The sequence below is a fragment of the Corythoichthys intestinalis genome, chromosome 9, assembly GCF_030265065.1.
Source record: "Corythoichthys intestinalis isolate RoL2023-P3 chromosome 9, ASM3026506v1, whole genome shotgun sequence".
Lineage (NCBI taxonomy): Eukaryota > Metazoa > Chordata > Actinopteri > Syngnathiformes > Syngnathidae > Corythoichthys > Corythoichthys intestinalis.
The window spans coordinates 2158433-2180081 of NC_080403.1; the positions used below are offsets into that span (position 1 = coordinate 2158433).

A 21649-nucleotide genomic window follows, 5' to 3' on the forward strand; every position below is an offset into this window, starting at 1 on the left:
GTGCTTTTTATTTCTTTACATTTCACTTCAAAGTAATGGCAATTTTGTTGTGCCAGTTGATGTTAATCAAGCATTAATTGTTAATATAATTAAAGTTAATTGGCTCTAAGTAAAGCTTGTCATAAATTTATCGCATCAGGCGGGTCGGCTCTCAAGCTCAATGAGGACCAAGTCACATCTCCAGGTCCTCCTCTGAGAACCTGGGCAAAAAAAATTATGTGCACCCCTGGTCATAAACCTTTTTCTGGTGTTTTAGGTAAGCAATTTTAGCCCAAACAGTCCAAACGGTGGGAAACACCAAATGGTTTGTTTTGCATTTCTTTTTGTGAAGCTGATACACTGTGACTGCAAAATAATGTATAGAATAATTATCATTTATTGTGCTATCATAGGTTTTCGCTCTGCCAACAGACACAAATATGAATGGGATTAAAAAGGATTTGTTGTATATATTTTACGAGCGATAATTTATGCACGTGTCCAGTACTATATCCAATGCGTGATATGTTTTTTATTATATAAGAGTCTCACTCTGGCCATTTCGAGCTTGGCTGCTCCCCTCCTTTGCTTTGCCTGGGGTGGTGGGGTGGTCTCATCAGTGCCAGTCATCGTCCTCTTTCTTGATATCTCGGGACATTTAGGTGGCTGTGTGTGTATGGTGGACACCGCATCTTCTTTCAGCAGCAATTTCTTAGCAAAACCTGATTTCATTTGTCCATAGTTCATATAGCTTTCAGGTGTAAAATGCGCACCACACAAAACCGTGCCTGCAAAATTAGCCTTCTTTGCGCAGACGAACTTCACTCATTGTCTGCGTAGTCCAGCTCTTTTTCTCGTGTTCGGGAACTCATTGGTACTACATTGCGACAAATGGCTATTTGTACACCATAAAGCACGGCAGGTTTGAACCATTTTAGCGATTTTTTGATAAAACACGAACGCAACTCTCTCGTCGATTAACAACAATGGCACCTGCCCCGACATTTTGTTTCCTGGCTGTGACGTCACAGCCCCATTTGGCTGTTTCCGGCCAACATTCGGAAATGTTCCTAATTTTCAATAATTGGTCATAAATATGATTTACTTTTTTTTGTTAACTTTATCAATATTTGTTATCTTGCCACACAACGGTTGTATTGACATCTCACAGCCCCTTAGTATTATAATTCTCTTTAAACCACCACATTTCTAGGCCAGTTTTAAGTTTGCCAATGACCAGTTGGATGATCCAGAGGAGTTATGGAAGAAAGTCATTTGCTCATATGAGATCAAAATGGAACTTATTGGTCTTAATTCCACTCGTTGTGTTTGGAAGAAGAAGATTGATGAGTACCATCCCAAGAACGCTATCCCTACTGTGAAGCATGGAGGTGCTTTGGGGATGTTTTCTGCAAATGGGACTGGACGACTGCACTGTATTAAGGAGAGGATTACCAGGGCCATGTATTGTGAGATTTCGGGGAATAACCTCCCTCCCTTAGTTAGAGCATTGAACATGGGTAAACACGGTCTTCCAACATGACAATGGCCCGAAGCAGACAGCCAGAATAACCAAGGAGCACCTTCGTAAAAAGCATATCAAGGTTCTGGAGGAGCCTAGTAAGACTCCAGACCTAAATCCAATTGAACATTTTTGAAGGAAGCTCAAACTCCATGTTTCTCAGCGACAGTCCAGAAACTTCATCTAGAGAAGATATGCGTGGAGCAGTGGTGCAAAATCCCTGCTGCAGTGTGTGCAAACCTGGTGAAAAGTTACAGGAAACGTTTGACCTCTAATTGTAAACAAAGTATACTGTACCAAATATTGACATTAATTTTCCCAGGTGTTCAAATACTTATTTGCAGCAGTATAATACGAATAAATTGTGAAATAAATCATACACTGTGATTTCTTGATTTTTTTTTATTTTTAGATCGTCTCTCACAGTGGACAAGCACCTACAGTACCCTGAAAATTTCAAACTCGCCGAACATTTCCAAGTAGAACTTGCAAAATTATAGGTTGTTCAAATACTTATTTTCCTCACTGTATTGTGCCCATAGCACTGTGTTTTTCTGAGCAAAGTGGAAGAGTATTTTGCTTACAGGACGAAGGTTAGCAATGTAGAGAGAGTTCTTTTCCCTGATGGCCACATTTTCTTCACTCTAGTGTTTTTCATAAAGAGGCTTGTTCTAGCCTGCTGCATGTTATAATGACAAATATAAACTATGATTCCGGGGCACCTGCGTGTGGATTTCAGCCATTTGTCCTGGCCGCCCAGTTTTTAATTATTCTTTTCCTAATAAAGTATTTATCATAGATGATTATGGCTTTGTGTTCCCGAATTGTGTATCATCTAAACCTGTTTGTTACTGAAATAAATGAATCTGTAAAAAGAGAAAATTGACTTTTTTCGTCTAGATCACACTGTAATAAAGTCAGAAAAAGAGCAATACTTCATGTTTATTATGGAGGGTAGCCATCTATTACGTTCACTTGTAGTGTTAGCATACCGGTTGATAGCAATGTGCTTATGTTTGATTTTTGTGATAGCCGCGTGAATTCAGGCACAAGCACACTGGCTCTGCTTTCTTAAATGGGAATGAACATAGCGTAAATACACAGTCAAAGCAAGTTGAAAAGACTTTTTGTAATTTCATTGAAAAAAAAAAAAAAAAAAAAGAATATACAGACATGGTCAAAATTACGGCGGTCATCCTGAATCATCTCGGTAATGGTAAATTTTCGGGATACTTCCATTCTCTAGTACATGGTGTATATTTTAAAATACAGTAACTTGTCAAAGGTATAGGTCTGCTGTCAAACAATAGACGATTCTTAGAAAAAACCTCTACGGTAGGACCATTTAACCAAATTTCCAAAATACAAATGAAGTTCACAACAGAATGCTGTATTCTTATTCGCCTTTTTCTTCTTTCATTAGCTAATCTTGTTTATTCAAAAGGGCAAAAGTGATAGGCTGAAGTGGAAAATGTACATGGCCAGAACTGGATTTATTGTGCATTATTGGTTACCCCAAATAGAGTTTAGAAATTTGATTAGGGTATTTTTTTTCCCCAATAAAAAGGAATTATTCCTTAAAAACTAGTTAAAAATTTTAAAACATGTGTACCCATTGAATTTAAAGATGTACAACTCAACGGTATAGTTGAGCCTTTATCATTGAATCAAGATCTTTGAGTTAGCCTTCATTTTTTTTTTTTGGTCAACTTGTTTTGTGTTAGCTATTTTGCATGAACTCACATGACATCCAGTACTGAGTCATTCCGCAGAACTTTGTGAGACACATCAACACAAAGGTACAGACCACCATCTGTCTGTTTGATACATGTTGAAAAACCTGGCCACACCTGGAGTCTACAAAACAATTATGCATGAAAATGAATAAAAATGCTTTGAAAACAATTGCCTTATAGCAAAAGATCAACTACTTACCGATGTTTGCCAAGAACTATTGCACTTTCTGGATCGTAGTGATTTCTCCCAACCAGCTTCAATCCGAGAATTTTCATCACCCTTTAAAAAGAGTCAAGCAAAAATGATCGCCAAATAAATGTATTCAAAGAAAAGAAGTTATACTTAAGAGTATACCTCCTGAGTAAGACATTGTAGAGTGGAATGCAAAGAATGCTGCTGGGAGGCAAAATCTTTGTCTTCTGTATTTGGATTTTTATTTCTTGATTGTCGGTCCTCCTCACACTTTTGAGAACCACCTCCTGTGCATTAACCAATACAATGCAATATATGTAGGAAATACACTGCTATTAGTAGATGTCCACCATTGTTTGTGATACCTACATCTTTCAGTTGGAGAGGAAGGTAGAGGATACTACCATCGAAAGCCATTACATCGCCAGTGATTTGGCGGTGATCTTTCATCATCCCAAATCGCATTGACATGGATTCAACATTTGGTCTGAAAATCAGTTAATTTCCAAATTTTACGACTATTATAGCACATACATACAAATCTTTGCTGTTCGATGGCATTCCCATCTTTAGAGGCAAAGGAAAACGGGGGATAACAATAAAGTATTTCACCTAAACATATCAAATATTTGAACAGATTTAGGAAAAAAAAAAAAAATCTACAGTTAGGCATGTGCCGGTATGAGATTTTGACGGTACGATAACCGTGAGAAAAAATACCGCGGTTTCACGGTATCACGGTATTGCAATTATAGCTACAAAATGTGTTATTTTGAGATGTATGGGTTAAAAAAAAAAACTTTTTTCCATTGAACAGGAATTTTTTTTTTTTTTCCCAGAACATAGTTGCAAATTGTAACATGAATATATTGTTAAAATAAATGCATTATCAATTAAAAAAAAACAAACATTTTAAATAAAATTAAAATATAACTAATAGACTATACCCACAGCCACAGCTCAAGTTGTTTAAGATTAGAGCAAGAACAAAATAATTTCTGTAAAAAGTAAAAACACTTCTGAATAAAATTTTAAAAAATGTATACTGCATGACTTTTTTTTTTTTTTTTTTTTGAGGGTGGAAAAGCTCAAGTGAAGTTTTGCCATTTTCAGCCACTGTGTCAAATCCGGTCATGCCTTTGTGTTAAAAAGAACATAAAGAATTCATAAGTTAATAAGTTAGTTAAAAATGTACAAGTTAGTATAAGTTAGTTAAAAATGTAAAAGTTAGTTAAAATGTAAATATTGTTGTGGAAAGGTTTCATCTAAAAAAAAAAAAAACATTGGGAGTGAGACCTCTGCTTGAGCTAACAAACGTGGATTTGTGCTTAGGGCAAGATCATCTTTCCTCAATTAACGATCTTTGATGCTATGCCTTTTTCCCCCTTCATTCAAGCAAATCAAGCTTGTTTTCTCACTCTGCGGCTGTAACACTCGACGAAGTTGCTCTTCCAGCTAAGCTTAGGCTAACATTCATCTTTGTAAGCTTTTAGTTAGTGCGTATATCGAATTTGAAAGGAAAATGTGTGTTTTGTTTTTAGCGAACTTTTTCATGGTGCTAATCTGTTGAAGCTACTCACGTCTCACACATGGAAAAATACAATTGTACAACGTTTTAAATGTATTTATTTTGTATATTACACTTACCACGATTTGAGAGCTCAATAAATTGAAGAAAAGAACGACTTATGTTTGGAGTATTTGTTTTTGGGTTTGGTTGCTGTCTAGCCGATAGCGTCACTTTCACACACAGAAACAAACGGGAGGGGGTGAGCGCTGCCGCGCCATGCCACTTCTGGCTGCATTTTTGACACATGAAAAATGGCGAATACCGTACTACGGTCTGACGGAAAATTTTAGTGGTTTTGAAACCGCAACGTTTTCACACCACGGTAAACCGTGAAACCGGTAACCGGCACATGCCTATCTACAGTACAGGACTGTCAATACTAATCCAATCCCAATTATGTCGAAAATTACATGAGCCTGCATTTTCAGTGGTGATGCACAGTTGTGATCAAACAGGTCAGTTCGACCTGTTAGTAGTGGTGTACGCTATCGTGGCTAATTGATAGCTGGAAGACCTTGAAGGTTTGGGAGAATTTTTAACTCCACATGAGATGAAAATATGTCAACAAAGATCCTTCTATATACACACAATATAGGACTAAAATTAAGACAAACTTTCTCATTCAAGGTATTGTGTATTGTATTCAATGTATAAATGTGTTTAATTTAAATAAACTAAACAACAAAATTGAATAAGGAGGAGGCAGACCGTAATGAATCAGTTTTCTTTATCAAACAGTTGTTCATAAGTAGCCAACAATCCAAATCCGATTACAAAACACAATTTACTGTTTGAATGAGAGCTTGTGACTGAGTCGCTATATGAATGATCTTGTGTGTGGTTTCTTTATAAAAAGAAATGGGACAACTTTACTATCAATAACTCAATTGCCCATATGCTTCTCCAAAATAGACCCTACTCACCTACGTCACAAAATGGGCGTGTCGCTGTTTCCGGCCGCAATATTGTACCTCTTTTTCAGACCTATTCTCATTGTTTTCAATTAGTCGAGCAAGTTATAGAGCAATTCATGGAAGCCCCGGTGTTATCTGACGCTGTAAACTCATTGGATCCGTTGCATAAAAGGCGTTACGTGGAAAGGTTTCAGTTTATCCATTCGCCAGATCCGTATTTGATGCCTAAATCGATGTTTTTCGACCCGCTGGCTTCGCCTGACATCTGATATCCTGATATTTACAACTATCTTGTCCACACAAAATCAGCCTATTCTCACGAAAGTGTGAAAAACTTTAAGAGCTTGGAGGCTTATAAATGCTACGTTGCTGGTTGGGTGAAAGATGTCCTCGTACACGAAAATTCGGGCAGGAATCTTGTGCTCGGAAGGTGAGTTACGAAATTTTCAATTCAAAATCTTTTGTTCTTGCTAACATCCACTGTCAAGTCTAATGTATTTCATATCATTTGTCAATGGAGCTAGGGCTTTTAATGTTTATATGGTTTAGCGATAGCACTCTCACTATATACATATATAATACGTAATAAATATGAAGTGCGATAGCACTACTCCAGATTGTCCCTAGTTGAATTTATTTTTTGGCTTTTCAATAGTGAAAGTAAATTAATTGTATGACAACTGTCTGATTATCCCCTTATAATTATATATTTTCAGGTAGTTCATTCACAACGTCTGAGTGTATGTTGTCGGCGATTAGCCTAGCAATGATCTTAATTGTGGTTGTCAGCCCAAAACCCTCTAAATATATATTAAATGCATCTTACCAGATATAAAATGACTACTACATAATCTGTGGTAGTCGTTTGGAGCCCAGTTTTCTCGTCGAATTGCAGCAGTCAATCTCTGTCTCCTCTTCGGGTCTCTCGGAATACGGTAAAAATTCAAGTCTCTCCGTCTATCTTCTCTGTTTTTGCAACCGACCGCCACACACGACTTCACCATTTTGATTATTAATGTTAACGAGCAGAAAAACACGCCATAATAGGAGGAATTTACGAAGCGCTAATGCATTAACATGACTAGTATCCGGACAACATGGCGCGGGGGCGTGGCTGTGACGTCACGTGAGTAGGGTCTATACTAACGGACACTCAAGACACTGATTAGCATAATTGCCAACTAAGTTAGCACTCCGTGCTAAGTAGTAACAGCTCATCAACAAAGTATTCAAATACAATTGGCTTCATTTACTAACCACTGACGGAGGCACATTGGATCTAACAAGACAAAAGACAATCTAAGTCCTGACACTTCATTAAGTTACTGATTCAGCAACCCAACCTGAGTGTAAAAGACTAGCATTGAACTCTCTCTTGCGGAAATCACTGGCGTGCGCGAGCATTCTCACATTATACACAGACCCAAACGAGGCTGCTCGTAGCTGCCAGCAAAAATCGATTATCAAATTCGTTGGCAACAAATTTATTAATCAATTTAATTGATTAGTTGTTGCAGCCTTAGCCTGTACTGTATTAAAATAAAGTTATTCTCTTAATCTGACTATTCCAGTTCGGCTATTCAGATTCAGTTTCCGGTGGGAAACGTTTCATGCCATAGGAATCATTGTTACTCACGTAAATGTCACATGGTACTGATAAACAGCTTTGTTCTTGCAGTCAATTGGAATATGATTGGAGCCAATCATTATCGAAGCTCCTTTTGTTCCAGTCTTGCTGAGTGGCTCACTTGACAAGAAAACAGACACACAATGTCATTTTGATTCAATTGTGCTAATTGCCCAACAAAGTATTTACCATAACCTTCATTCAGACAATTTAAAATGGGAAAGGTCTACAACAATAAAATAGGCGACTATGTAAAAGTGTTGTCATGTGCACCAAGGATAGTTTGTTGAAAAACATCAAAATCAAAAGCAAGCTGATAGTAACAATACAGTTAAATAAAATGAATAACAGGAACCATATGAGCTTTAAGAACTAACAGTAACCTAACTGAATAGCGACAAAAAGGTTATCTTACCGTACGGACTCCACCAACTCTTGAACAATCGACACCATTCCTAAACAGAATTGACATAAAAACAGAGAATCTGAGGCCATGTCTACAAATAGCAGGGTATTTGGCAAAAAGAATAACTTTTTCTACGGTTGGCCTAGCCTGCACGCGCACATTTAAACGAAGGGTCTTAAAAACTGCGTCCCGAGTGAAGATGTGCAAATTCTGCATCTGTGGAACCATCATGTGGACACTGATAACCGTAGATTTAACAGTGGAAACGTCACTGACTGCGACAAACTTTGTCTCTACGTCACAATGAGACCAATTTTTACATTTGGAGTAAATTAGGTACTTTTTTGCTTCCATTCATGATCAAACTCTTGCAGTGCTTCTTATTGAAGAATACGTGCTAAGGATGGGGGTATTATGGACAAATATTTTTCGCGCATTGTTCTGAATGTACTTAAAACTGAATGAATGCGGTTGGCTGTGGAAGCTTTTTTTTCTACAAACATGCCCCCGACGTATTAGGGCAGGATCCTCAGTTATAAAAAACCCTGCTAGGTGAAGACATATCTGTAGTGTCTTTAAGAGCAAACTACATGGGAGTTTGGTGTACTTACATCTTGGTTGATTACCGTAATTTCCCGAATATAACGCGCACTTTTCCCCCCCAAAATCAACTCGTAAAATCATGTTGCGCATTATAAACTGGTAGATGGATGGAGACAGAAATATATATATATATATTACAAATATATATAAACCGATTTTTTGTTGTTGACACGGCCACGTTGTGTTGAAACGTATGCGGCGACCCGTTGCCGACCATTATGGTACATGTCACCATTTTGTTTCGGTAATACTTCACTCTAATCGGCCGAATGATTACGTCTGTGTTAAATTCTGCTTTTTTCACTCTTCATAAAGCACAGAATTTAAGTTTCTTGAACTCATTTGAGTCAACATTTATTGCAGCTCCGCAACTCGGACCATAACAAACGTAAGCACACAGACTTTGTGTCCGTCAACTATATCTGTCCCTCGGGAAACTCAAACCCAAATAACAATAGTTCCTATTGTTACTGTCGTGTTGACAGCGATGGGCTCTCACGGATTTCCGACTTACGTTCTCACTTTCATTTTACCGTATCAATCCATGGAAGAAACATTTATTCATCAACGAGCAAGTTATACAGCAGCCTTTAAAAGAAAAGTCACATTGGTTTTGTTTTCTCCTAGATTCTGGTATATTGGAGAAGTTGTCAAATCATATTTTACCGTAAATATGGTAATGTTTTGAACTACCAATGTGCTATGCTTGTGCTGTGTTTCACCAGTCAGTAAAATGACATTTCTGTATCTGCAGACGAGCTCTGTTTTCTTGTATTCTTCTATTTATTGGTGCTAAAATTAGGGTGCGCGTTATAAACAGGTACAATAATTTCCTCTAGATTTTACAAGTAAACTTGGGGTGCGCATTATACACGGGTGCGCCTTATATTCGGGAAATTACGGTGTATTTCTTCAGAGAAAGCTGCTGGCCACAAAAAGGGGCCTCGGGGGGACAGAGACAAAGGAAGATCAGACAGAAGAACAGCAAAAAGAATTCTGCAAAAATGTCTTGTACAGATTTATGCCACTGCCAGAACTGTGATAATATATGAGGCACATGGGATAATGACACTGATGATAGTGATATTGATGAATAATCACCCACCATGTAAAATCTATCCTATGTTTTGATTCATTATCAAGATGGTACTCTCCATTTTAACACTTTTAAAACAAACAAAAAAATGTCAGTATTTCCTTTTCCCAAAACATAGACCTTTGTTCAATTTGACTGCCAAAAAAGATGGATGTTCCAATCAAGTGCAATGGTTTTATTGTGAATGCACATTTGATATAAATATATATTTTTTGGTGTGTGAGGCAGGGGTGGGGGTGTGTGTGTAAATTACATGCTGTGACATAATCTGACACTTTAATAAATACTCTTTGTTACAAATATCTGGGCTCTTAATGCATCTATTTTCATCTAGTCCATTTTGCCTTGTTCCAGTTTTGAGGTGCATGGTATTATTTTCAGCCATTTTTGGCCAATGTGTGCTGCTTCTTGTGTACCTTTCATTACATAGTAGGTTGTGAATTGTTTTCATATATAAAACATAAGCTTTTAGATAAATGTAACATATGTGCTTCACGTACTGGTGTCACCTCTAGTTGGAAGTGATGTTTTTTTGCACAGATTTTTTTTTTTTTTTTTTTTAAACCTGTTCTGTTCAGCTGTTTGACACAGAGAATGGAAGTCTAAGTGCCAGGGTTGTCTGAACAGTTTTAATGTTTCACATTGAGAGTCTGATATACTCCCATTATGATTATTCAAAATACCTTTTTATTATGACAAAGCAGTAAACAGGAAGGGATTATGGGGGGACAGAAGAAAAGCAACACAAGTGAAGAAAGAAAAGAAACACATACACAAACAACAACAAGAAATACATAGAACATCTAGACTAATTATTAATATGCTGGTGCCATCGTCAGCAAGATGTATTTCCGGTTAACGCCATGTGGGGGCCTATTGGCCAGTGAAAGAGGGGACAGGGGTGGGGGTGTCTATAAGCTTGATATAAGATTGAAAGAGGTAGAGTGTACACAAATCAGTTCTGTGATCTAGAACCCAGTAATCATGTGAATCTCTTATGAATGTAAGCCCGTTGGCGACCAACCCTGCGCCGCCCCATCGCCAATCCCGGCACCAGGACCCCCAACCCGAGCACGCCCTACCGCATCCAGCAGCACGCGAGCCCCACCGGACGCGCGACAGCCACGCAGACGGGCGGAGAAGCCGCGCGGGAGCCAACCCAGGGCCACGGCCCCCACCCAGCCAGCCCGGGGAGGGAGGGTGGGCGGGGAGTCAAGCGCAGCCCAGCAAAGGAGCCATCACCCCCCCCCCCCCCCCCCCCCCGGATCCAGGGTGGTCCGCCGGGCCACCTGCGCACCCATCAACCGGCCTTCAGGGATGGCAGGAGGGGACGCACCACCAACCCCACGTCTATCCCCACCCGGGCCACGAGCCACAGCCGCAGCCCCCCAACCGGCACGGCACGCCACGGGAACCCCAGCGGCCCACTAAGCCCAAGGCCCCCCGCCGGTGCAGGCAACACCCCGCTGATACACCAGCGCCCAACCAGCGACCCGCGACGGAGCGCAGGGCGGATGTCCAGTCAGAGAAGAGGGGAAGTCGGCAGCAGGAGAACGCCGAGGAACTGCCACGGGGCGATGCAAGATCGGAGCCCCAACCCCCCACCCCACTCCCGCGGCCGGTAGCCCAGGCAGAGGGGAGGCCACACCCCAGGAGCCACGCCATGAGGAAAAAGTGTGGGACCCACCTACCACCCTATTACTGTGGCTGCCAGCCGGGAACCTGGCAGCCATCACCCAGCACCGTGATGGGATTGTGAGGGGAGGGTAGTGCAATGTATGCATTAAAATAGGAGAGCTTGGCTTGGGGCAGTGGGACCGCAGCATGGATTTCTGCCCAGCCGCCCGTCCCACCGCCCTTTGCCGGAGCTCTCCTGTGGAGTATGATGTGTGTGGTGCATTTGAAAAAGGTGCAGGGATGGCGGGGCCTGTCGTGAGGGGGCAACCGTGAGGTACCCCCCCCTCAACAGGTCCCAACCATCCCACAACCTTGGTGTGTGGTGCATTAAAAACAGGGGGGAGCCGGGCCGGGACTGTAAAGCCCCGTCCCAACTCTCCCCGGAGAAATGTATGAGCATGTAAGTGCCAGAGTGACAGATATTTACAGTGCCGAAGTGAGAAGTGCGTGAGTTAAGAGGCAGGCTCCCGCGGGTGTGGCCCCGTCCACCAGAACCACCGGCCGCAGGGTGGGAGAAGCGTCAGGGCCCCGATCAATCTCCGCCCCAGACTACCCACGGGGCCTCCGTGACCGCACCCCCACCACCACGAGCACTCACCCCGCACTCCGAGCAGGCGCCACCCCACCGGCAAGGGACAACAAGCCCCACCCAAGGCCCCGCGGGCCCCGTCGTCGGCCCTGCCGGCATGGGGGCAGCGGCAGCCGCGGCGGTCCAGAGAGGCGGACGGGGCCGGGAACAGACCAAGGGGACGGAAGTGCACTCCCCACGACCCACCCCCGGGCCAGGAGGGCCGCGCGGTATGACACCAGAGGGCACCTCCCCGGCACCCGGTACAGGGAGACGGGGCTCCGGCCGGGCGGACCCGGGAGGGAACCATGGCCACCGCATACACCCCCGGCCTCCACTCCAACCTCACCCCGGCCGGCCGGGGATGGGCCGCGGCCCCGGACAGGCACCTGCGCGGCACCCCCACCCGCCCACGACACCAGCGCGCACCCGACAGGACCCCCGCACAGCCAGACGCAACCAGACAAGCCCCGGCCGAAAATCCCGGGGGCCAAGACCGACGACGGGACGGCCCAGGGCAGGACGCCAACAAACTCCACCTGTAAAGCTGACAGAAGAAGAGGTTTATCAAGCACCATTAGATGTGTGCCAAGGACCAGTGAAGTGTATTATTTAAGCATAGTTCCTTAATTGTTCCAAGTCTGATAAGTAATATATAGGGTGTTCCAAAAGAGTTGCATACGTTCCCCAGCAGCTGGAAACCAAATTGTCTGTGGGTTTCTTTGTACATTAAACCCATAGACTGACTAAACTGTGAAGGAAGAAAAATTATTTATTACATGCTGCTGGGAGTGTATAAAACAGTTCGGTTTAAACATGTCCACTTTCCAGCTGCAAAAGGATGCATACAACTTCCCTGGACACCCCGCATACATCAATTTATATATACATTTTTATTATTTTTGTGACATTCCTTCGTAGGCAAGAGAGAATCCTTATTCTATGTTCATCATTCTTGCAATCGTTCCCCACTGTTGTTCGTATTTGTCCATTTTATTTGTCTGTTTGGCAGATATTTTCTCTAATGTTATATATTCAATTATTAGATTTAGCCATTGGTTAATGCTAATGTTTTGTTTGTTTTTCCAATTCAACAATATTGTTTTTTTTTTGGCTATCGTTAAACTTGCTAGTAGTGGACGGGTTTGATGGTTAGAGATATTCACTGTATTCAGATCGCCAAGCAGACAAAGAGTTGGAGAAAATGGAATCCTGCAGTTCAATAGGAAAGAGAATTTCTTCGTTACCTGTGACCAAAACTCTTGCACTGATTTACATTGCCAAAGAGCATGAAAGTATGTGTCTGAAGAATCTTCGTTGCAGCTTGTGCATTTATCTGATTGGGAGCACCCCATTTTGTACATTTTAGATTGAGTAATATGCCATCTGTGCAGTATTTTGAATTGTATAAGCTGAAGGTTCTTATTCTTTGTCATTATAAATGTATTTTTATAGATGTTGGACCAATAGTTATTATCTAATGTTACCGAACGTTCGTTATTCCATTTTTCGATTGGTAGGCAAGTAGAGTTGTTACATGAGAGGGCTTTATAGACTTTTGAAAGTATTTTTTTTGTTGAGGGTGGATATTTATTATTTTATTTACGTAAGGTGGTGGGTCTAACGTACCCGTTAGTGATGGGAATTTGCTTCTGATGGCTGCCCTGATTTTATTGTATTGAAGGAAATTGACCCCTTTGATCTGGAAATTTTGTAGTATTTTTTCATATGACATGAATGTATTATCTTTAAACAAATGCTGTAACTGGTTTATTCCCGGATCATCCCATGTGCTGAAATAAATAGGAATTTTATTAACTCCAAAGTCTGGGTTGTGCCAGACTGGTGAAAATTTACACGGGGCTTGTTGTGATTGCATAATTTCCATACCTCTCCACCAGGCTTTCAAGGTACATGCTATCATTGGGTTTTTGAAGCAGTTATGGTGCTTAATACTAGAACTAATAGAGGGGAGGTTTGCCAATTGTATTTGGTTGCAGTCTATTTGCTCTAATTCTAGCCATGACTGTTGTTTTTTGCACAGATTTGCTACATTTAATGATCTAAATTCACATATGAGTATACTAAACCACCAATACTTGTTTCTGATATTAGGTACATGTATGTATGACATTTGAGAACGATTTTGTGTTGCCAAATGTAATGTAAGACATTTTACAACCAGAAATGGCAGCACCAGATTTTCGTATTTTGTTATTTCCCTACATATACTGTATATTCCTGGCTTTTGACAAAATTGGTGCAGGGAAACGTTGGGTGAAATTTTAACCCAAAGTTCAGAAGGGTATTATCGATCAAAAAATGCATTGAACAAGTTGTGCCCAGACAGTGGAACGAAACTTATTTTCTAGGCACTTTTTCAGGGTCCACCCAAAGGCCTAAAAGTGCTTTTTTCCATTAGCCTCAATGTAGCAATGCACGCGGCGATAAATTGCAGCTGGGAAAATTACCGCCCTCATTTTTATTTACTGTGTGATTAATTGACCTATTGCATAACGCGACAGGTTTATGAATGCATTTTTTGATTTCCTTCAAATTGAGATGTTTGGATCGGATCGGATGCTGATATGGGCAAAAAAAAAAAGCGCATCGGTATCGGGTCGGCCGACACGGAAAAATTCCGATCCAGACTTCCGATCCAGTTTTTCCCGTCCGGGTTTTCCAGCACGCCTATTTACATAATCCATTCCCGTTTTTGCTTCGGTTTCCCTAAAACCCGGTCCGCATTTTACGGCACACCTTCAACACACTACATTACCGTCTCCCTATTTACTGAGAGACTTTATCGGTAAAAATGTCAGCTGTGTGGGATCATTTCACCTTAAAGGACGACAAAGACGAAGATGCAGAGCGTAACATATGCCACAATAAAGTCATGCGTGGTGGTAAAGCTATAAGAAGTTTTAATTCAACCAACCTAATAAAGCACTTAGCGAAATACCACCACAAACAATATAAGGAGTTTGTTAAGAAAACCGAAGACAAAAAGAAAAGTCCTACGCAACTAACACTGGCAGAAACTTTTGCTATGCGTGACAAACTGGCACTCGACAGTCCCAAAGCCCAGGGAATAACAGGAGTCATTGCCAAAGAATTCATTCTGGATGACGAGCCATTATCTCTCGTGAGTAAAGACGCACCATCCAACACTTAGAACCACGGTACAACATGCTCAGCCGTCATAACATCCTTGAGCGATTCGGCCGTGGAAGATTCGAGAACGATTCACAAAGATCCATTTCCGATTATTGAAATATGTCGAGTAAAGCGGAACTAATACACAGCTCGGTCTTCGGGACGCAATGAGAAACGGACCGCATTGCGTCCCGAGAGTAAACATCATGCTTGTCGTAGACCCGGGTAATGCCAATGCTCAATTCACGGCTTTAGCTCAACTCCTGCCGCTGGATAAAAAAACACAAGAATACCTGACTGCTGCTGACAGCCGCTACAAACTACATCAACATCGTTTAACTGTAGATAATAGATATCACATGTATATAGAACTACATGCAAAACGACAGACTCGACTGCGTCAGCAACACTGAAGTATGGAAAACTAGCTGCGTCAGTCAACGGCCGCCATCTTAAAGCAGGAGACTTCCCAAGTAGGCTGTTGTGAACCTTCCAAGCGAACCCAATTTACATTTTATCTAAAATACTCCTAAATCGGCAAAATCTTGACTTGAATCTATCTTCAAAACAGTTTAAAAACTTTCACATGTGGAAAGTAGACAGAAGGGAAATTATGGAATAACGGGAGGAATTTTAACAACTTTAACATTTGATTCGCAAAATTAAATGAATTGAATGTAGTTTAAAGCTGCTGATACAGAATGGGGACTTGAGTATTTTATTTACTGTTTTAAAATGTTAACTTGATACTGAAATACTAGTTTACTTAAACCTGAGAGGCTTTTTATACAAATATTGTAATTAATATACCAAACATTAAAAGCATCTAATAGCTTGGGGGGGTTGTGGGATTTTCCACTGAGGTTGTTTGTGTGTTTTGCTTTTTTAAGACAGTTTACAATATTATTTGCACGTTTTACTGACTATACCATTTCTGTTTGTTATTTATAATGATTTGTAGAGGTGTGCAAAATTTCCGATTCTTAGATTATTCGCGATTCGGCCGTGGAAGATTTGAGAACGATTCACAAACATCCAAATTCCGATTATTGAAATATGCCAAGTAAAGCAGAAGTACGACACACTCAGCGCCCCGCGCGGTCTTCGGTACGCAATTAGGGACGGAGCGAGAGTAGCTAAACATCATGCTTCTCATTACCCGGCCCCTCGGGTAACGCCAATGCTCAACTCACGGCTCTAGCTCAACTCATGCCACGAGATAAAAAAAAAAAAAAAAAACAACAACATACCTGACTGCTGCCGAAAAGCTGCTACAAGCCACATTATGTTACGGTAGATATCATTTATATAGGACTAGATGCATTATAGCTTCGGTATCGTTACCAGCACATCTACAAAAAACTAGATGCGTGCGTTCGTAACGGCAGCCATCTTAAAGCAGTACACTTCCCTGCAAGGCTGTTGTTGCGAACCTTCCAAGCGAACCTAATTAACTTTTTATCTAAAATACTCCTAAATCGGTAAAATATTGACTTGAATCTATCTTTAAAATAGTTTTAAAACTTTCACATGTTGAAAGTAGACAAAAGAGAAATTATGGAATAACAGGAGCAATTTTAACAACTTTAACGGTTGATTCACAACATTAAATTAATTGAAAGTAGTTTAAAGCTGCTGATATAGAATGGGGACTGGAGTTTTTTATTTACTGTTATTTTTGTATATTTGTTTACTGCTATATGTTAACTTGATACTGAAATAGTAGTTTGGTTTAGCCTGAGAGGATTTTTGAACAATTTTGGAACTAATGTACAAAACAAAAAAAAAAAAACAAAAAAATAAATTAAAAAAAAAAAAAAAAAAAAAGGAGTGGGGTGCATCAATAATTGTTTTATAATCGAATCGGAGCCTCTGAATCGTAATCGAATCGTTAGGTGCCCAAAGATTCCCAGCTCTAATGATTTGTGTTTGTCACTGAATAAACAGGTCAGTTTCTTGTTACCAACCGTTGTGTGTTATTCAAACTCACCTAATTCAGCTGGCTAGTTGTTATCAAGAGTACTAAAACTCTTTTCAACATGAGTATGACAAGGAGGCTAAATAACTTTAAACTTTAACACATGCTCAGATAGGCCGGTATCGGCCAGTATCGGTATCTGATCGGAAGGGCAAAACAATATCGGTATCTGATCGGAAGTGCAAAAACCTGGATCGGGACATCCCTACCTTCACCCCTACCGTCAACTTACAACAGGCAAAATGTTTGATTATTAAATGTCCATACCTGTGTCAGAGATCTTCGAGGGATCCTGCACTGTTGGCTCAGATGCATGAGAACCAGCTTGGACAACTTCGAAAGGAAAAGAGGAAAGAGATGCACGGGATCCTCGTTCCATTCCAGGAGCAAGTGCTCTTCCGACTCCGACCATCACGCCAGGGGAAATGTCCTTGCCAATAAAGCTATAACGTCAAAAGCCATGACAGCAATGAATATATCTTAAAGATAAAATAACACTTGACAATGTGAAAAAAGTGTAGAGAATAGGAACAACAAACAAGGCACTATGAACATATTTCAATACGTCGACAGTCATTTCTCCCCTTAATTTACAATGAGCTCAAACTTTGGAAATTCTACCTTTTGTCTACTTTTCAAAGGTAAATGGCCACTATGACTGTCATTCAGGCATGAAAATGGGTCAGGGGTTAAAAAGATGAGAAGGGTGTGGAGGAAATATGTTCCAGTACACTGTATTGTACACCCCAACAAAATATTGAGCTCTGTCGACCCACATTGTGTTTCAGCAGGGCCATGCAGAGACCGGTGGAGGGGTGGGTGCTCGTAGATCAAAAGGGGCACATGAACAAGTATTTAATACACCTTAAAACAACATAACTTAAATTTTAACCAGCTTTAGATAATAATTGGCTGCGACTGTGACATACTTTAATTGGGAGGGGGCAACAGTGAATAGAAATCAAAACTGTCATCAACACTTTCTGGCTGTGACTCAGTCAGTCTGCCTCTTTTCTTCCTTCAATCTCTGCATCAAAACTTCCTTCCTCAACTTGTTCATCTGAGAACAAACCACATCAGATGGTCACTGAGCCACCAACAGCACAGTTTTCTTAAAACTATTATTTCATTATTATCCATACTTAACAACTCTAGCACCTAATGATTAATAAAGCAATGACATAAAAATCTTATAGAAAAATAACATTGTAATTGTGTTTATAATTGGATTTAATACCCGACTATCCTTGCAAACTTGTTCTTACCAGGTCTGCTATTCACCCAGCTGATGAGGTATCCACTGCCTTTAGCAGCCTCATCTAACTCCTTTTTTTATCCCTCAATCTCCCTTCCCTACGACGCATGTCTATGTAATGAAATATAAATATTTAAAAAAACAAACAGACTCCCCGGTGGCTTTTAGTTTTAAAGCTTTCTTAATTTCTTTCTCACTCAATAACGATGGAGTTAGATTTGTGTTTTTATTATTCAATCAAAAAACAAAGTTACCTCTATCAAAAACAAAGTTGCTTCAATCAAAATACAGTATATACTTTTAATCCCAAAAAGTAGCTTCAATAAAAAAAAAATGTTTTTGATTGCAATAATAAATTTGAGACAAAAAAAGCATTTGAAAACTATTTTTCTTGATTGAAACAAATTTTTCCATTTAAGTAATGTTTTGCGTTTGGGCCACATTTTGGCTAGGACATTTGTGTCTTTATTATTCAATCAAATAAGTTGCTTCAAACAAAAAATATATATATAAAAAGAAAAACTTTGCACATGTGCCAATCACCGTTTACCAAAGCCTGAGAGGGTTTGAGTAGACTCACTATGAAGCTTTTAATAAAGCCAAGCATTTTCTAACTACTTTATTTTTGTTTAAAAATAATTCGGTGGGGCAGTAACATGTTTTGAGTGACATTGAGTAACATTTTGAAGTGCTTGAAAACCATTTATAAATGATACTTTGGTGAAAAAAGTGAAAAAACGTCTTATATATATGTATCTTTTTTCCAATGTAAAATCTGAATAAATGCATTGAACACACACACAAAAAAAAAAAAAGGGGGGGGGGGGGGGTTGTGGCGCTACTTCGCGGTTTTCACTTATTGCAGCGGGTTCTGGTCCCCATTAACCGCGAAAAACGAGGGATCCCTGTATTTCTGAAAAGCTTTAAGAAGCAGGACTTATTCCCACCACTCGTCGGGCCGCTGTTGCGCCGACACCGGCCGTCAGCTCAAATCCAAGCCAAAAATAACGCGTCTCCGGCGGACGACGGGAGCGATGTGAGGCGCCCCCTCCATCCGAGAGAATGCCGCTTAATTTGACTCAACAGTGTGTTTCATCGTTTATATTACCGCTAAATACACAAGCTTGACGCCAATTTAACGGGAGCTATTTTTTTTCATGGGAGATTTGGCTAGCTCTGGCAGTGTTCGACGCAAGCTGCAACGAATGGCAGTAACTTTTTTATATCGCAAAACGTGAAAACGATTGAAACCATTACTCACCAAATTCAATCTGCTGGCAAATACAGGCAAGTGTGTATGCTGCGCTCTGGTCTGCCCCGATGTGGATAAGGCCTGCTTTTTGTTTTCGCAGCTTTGCAATGCAACCGAAGGCTCTCCGAGCACTCCATGTACACGCGTAAGGAGTGCGTGCGTTTGAAATAATGGAACGCAGCTTGGGCCGATGATTGGTTCTCGTCAGCGAAGCATCTAGAAGGATTTGCCGACTGTGTTCTTAAGTGCTCAGTTTACGTACTAAGTTAATCACATGATGATAATAATAATAATTAAATAAAAGCTCCCGACCCCCCCCCAAAAAAGAATTTCTCCTCGGATCTACGCAATTCACGTAGGTCGCCCTTTTTGACTTCAAAACGGCGAATTTCGCCGAAAGGTGAGAGATTTTCATGCCTGGTCATTGGTGAATGTGTGGAAAGGAGATGGGTATTGTGACAAACCTCACAATTAGGACGGGGAGATTATATTATTGTAACCGTTGATTAAAAACAATTTTAGGTCTATTTCGGTGATCAGTCGTGACACATACTGTATGTAAAAAATGGCGGAAATAGATCCTGATTACAGTTTGCCAGGTAGAAAAACAAACCATCAAAAAGTTTTTTTAAGCAGTGTATTACATTACAATTGAAGTAAACTACATAACTGAAGACACACAAAAAACAAAAAAACATACTGTGTATTAAAATACAAAACACTTCCCATTCAATGAGCTCATGTGGGCAATGAGAGACCTGGAAGGGCGGTGTTCTACTGGACTACTGTGCTAGTCATGAAATGTCTATAATGAAAACCATATTCAGGCTGCTACTACTAATAGTGATACAAGGGTGTATATGTGCAGCTCGCACTAAGATAAAGTAGGTAAGTTCGATGATAGACTTTGTAGTCGTCTAGACCAGGGGTCCCCAACCTTTTTTGCACCACGGACCGGTGAGATTTGGGTCTTTTTTTCTCGGACCGGTGTCCTGTCAAATTTTGCACCCTTATAAAATTTTGCTCCCAAAGTTTTTGTGGCGGTGAAAAAAGCCCTCTTTTATATTCAGTTGGACTCTCAATGTTATCCAATGGTGCTGAAAAACTATTTACATCATTAACATACTGGACTGTCTCAGAAAATTAGAATACACAATATTCTAATTTTTTGAGCCAGTCCTGTGTATATATACAGGACTGTCTCAGGAAATTAGAATACACAATATTCTAATTTCCTGACTGTCTCAGGAAATTAGAATATTGTGTATTCTAATTTCCTGACTGTCTCAGGAAATTAGAATATTGTGTATTCTAATTTCCTGAGACAGTCCTGTATATATACACAGGACTGTCTCAAAAAATTAGAATATTGTGTATTCTAATTTCCTGAGACAGTCCAGTACATGTGCAACATGGAAATGGCGTAAATTAATGCTTAACGACACGGCGAAGTCGTTAAGTGAGAGGGCTACGTGCAGTTGTGTGCACCTACAATGGCAAACGTAAGTTAATATCTTTTTCTTCTTTAAAGAAAGTTTGTAGTGTGTACTTTGGAATCGCTGCATTCGCGGTCCTTTTTAACGTTACGCGCATGCCAACTTTGTCAGGACACCGGCAATGTGCGGCAGAAAAATACAGCAAATATAAAATAGCATTTATTTTTAGCCCCGTCGTGTTAAGTGCAGGGAAAAAAATACAACTCACCCACTCAATCAGTGGGAGGCCTGATTTTGTTTCGTTGAGACGAGATGGACCCGAGATGGGAGAGTGAGAGAAGCTAGCATCACAAATACACGATGTTGGAAATTGTAGCACAGTTTTCAGCGCACTCCTAGCGATGTCAGGATATTCCGAAATGACTTTAATCAAGAACTTCAGTAGAGTTGTTGTCTCAAATGTACGTTTAAGGTTGCCGTGATTTGCGATCTCTACAAGCAGATATTCCTGTTGCACAGACATGCTCAAATCACTCGGTTTATTCACATACGGGTCACGAATTCACTCCTTCGCAGTTCGTGGGTCTTTAGCGATTGGGAAGTAGCATAAATTTTGTTTTCTTCGAGGTTGTAGGCACATCTTCTGGCTCGTCAGGTTCCCTTTTCCCCATAAAAAGTCTG

At 40.5% G+C, this 21649-nt stretch overlaps 1 protein-coding gene across 2 annotated transcripts in view; it reads right to left on the bottom strand.

Moving 5' to 3' along the window:
- piwil2 (piwi-like RNA-mediated gene silencing 2) overlaps positions 1 to 21649 on the bottom strand; it is a 77772-nt gene that overhangs the window by 34573 nt on the left and 21550 nt on the right. For both annotated transcript variants that reach the window (XM_057846863.1, XM_057846862.1), the window contains exons 5-11: positions 17293 to 17468; positions 7957 to 7996; positions 7551 to 7661; positions 3800 to 3917; positions 3593 to 3717; positions 3437 to 3517; positions 3245 to 3358 (exon numbers count right to left, since the gene is read on the bottom strand). In XM_057846863.1, the coding sequence (XP_057702846.1) occupies positions 3245 to 3358; positions 3437 to 3517; positions 3593 to 3717; positions 3800 to 3917; positions 7551 to 7661; positions 7957 to 7996; positions 17293 to 17468 (765 nt within the window). The remainder of the gene's footprint in view (positions 1 to 3244; positions 3359 to 3436; positions 3518 to 3592; positions 3718 to 3799; positions 3918 to 7550; positions 7662 to 7956; positions 7997 to 17292; positions 17469 to 21649) is intronic.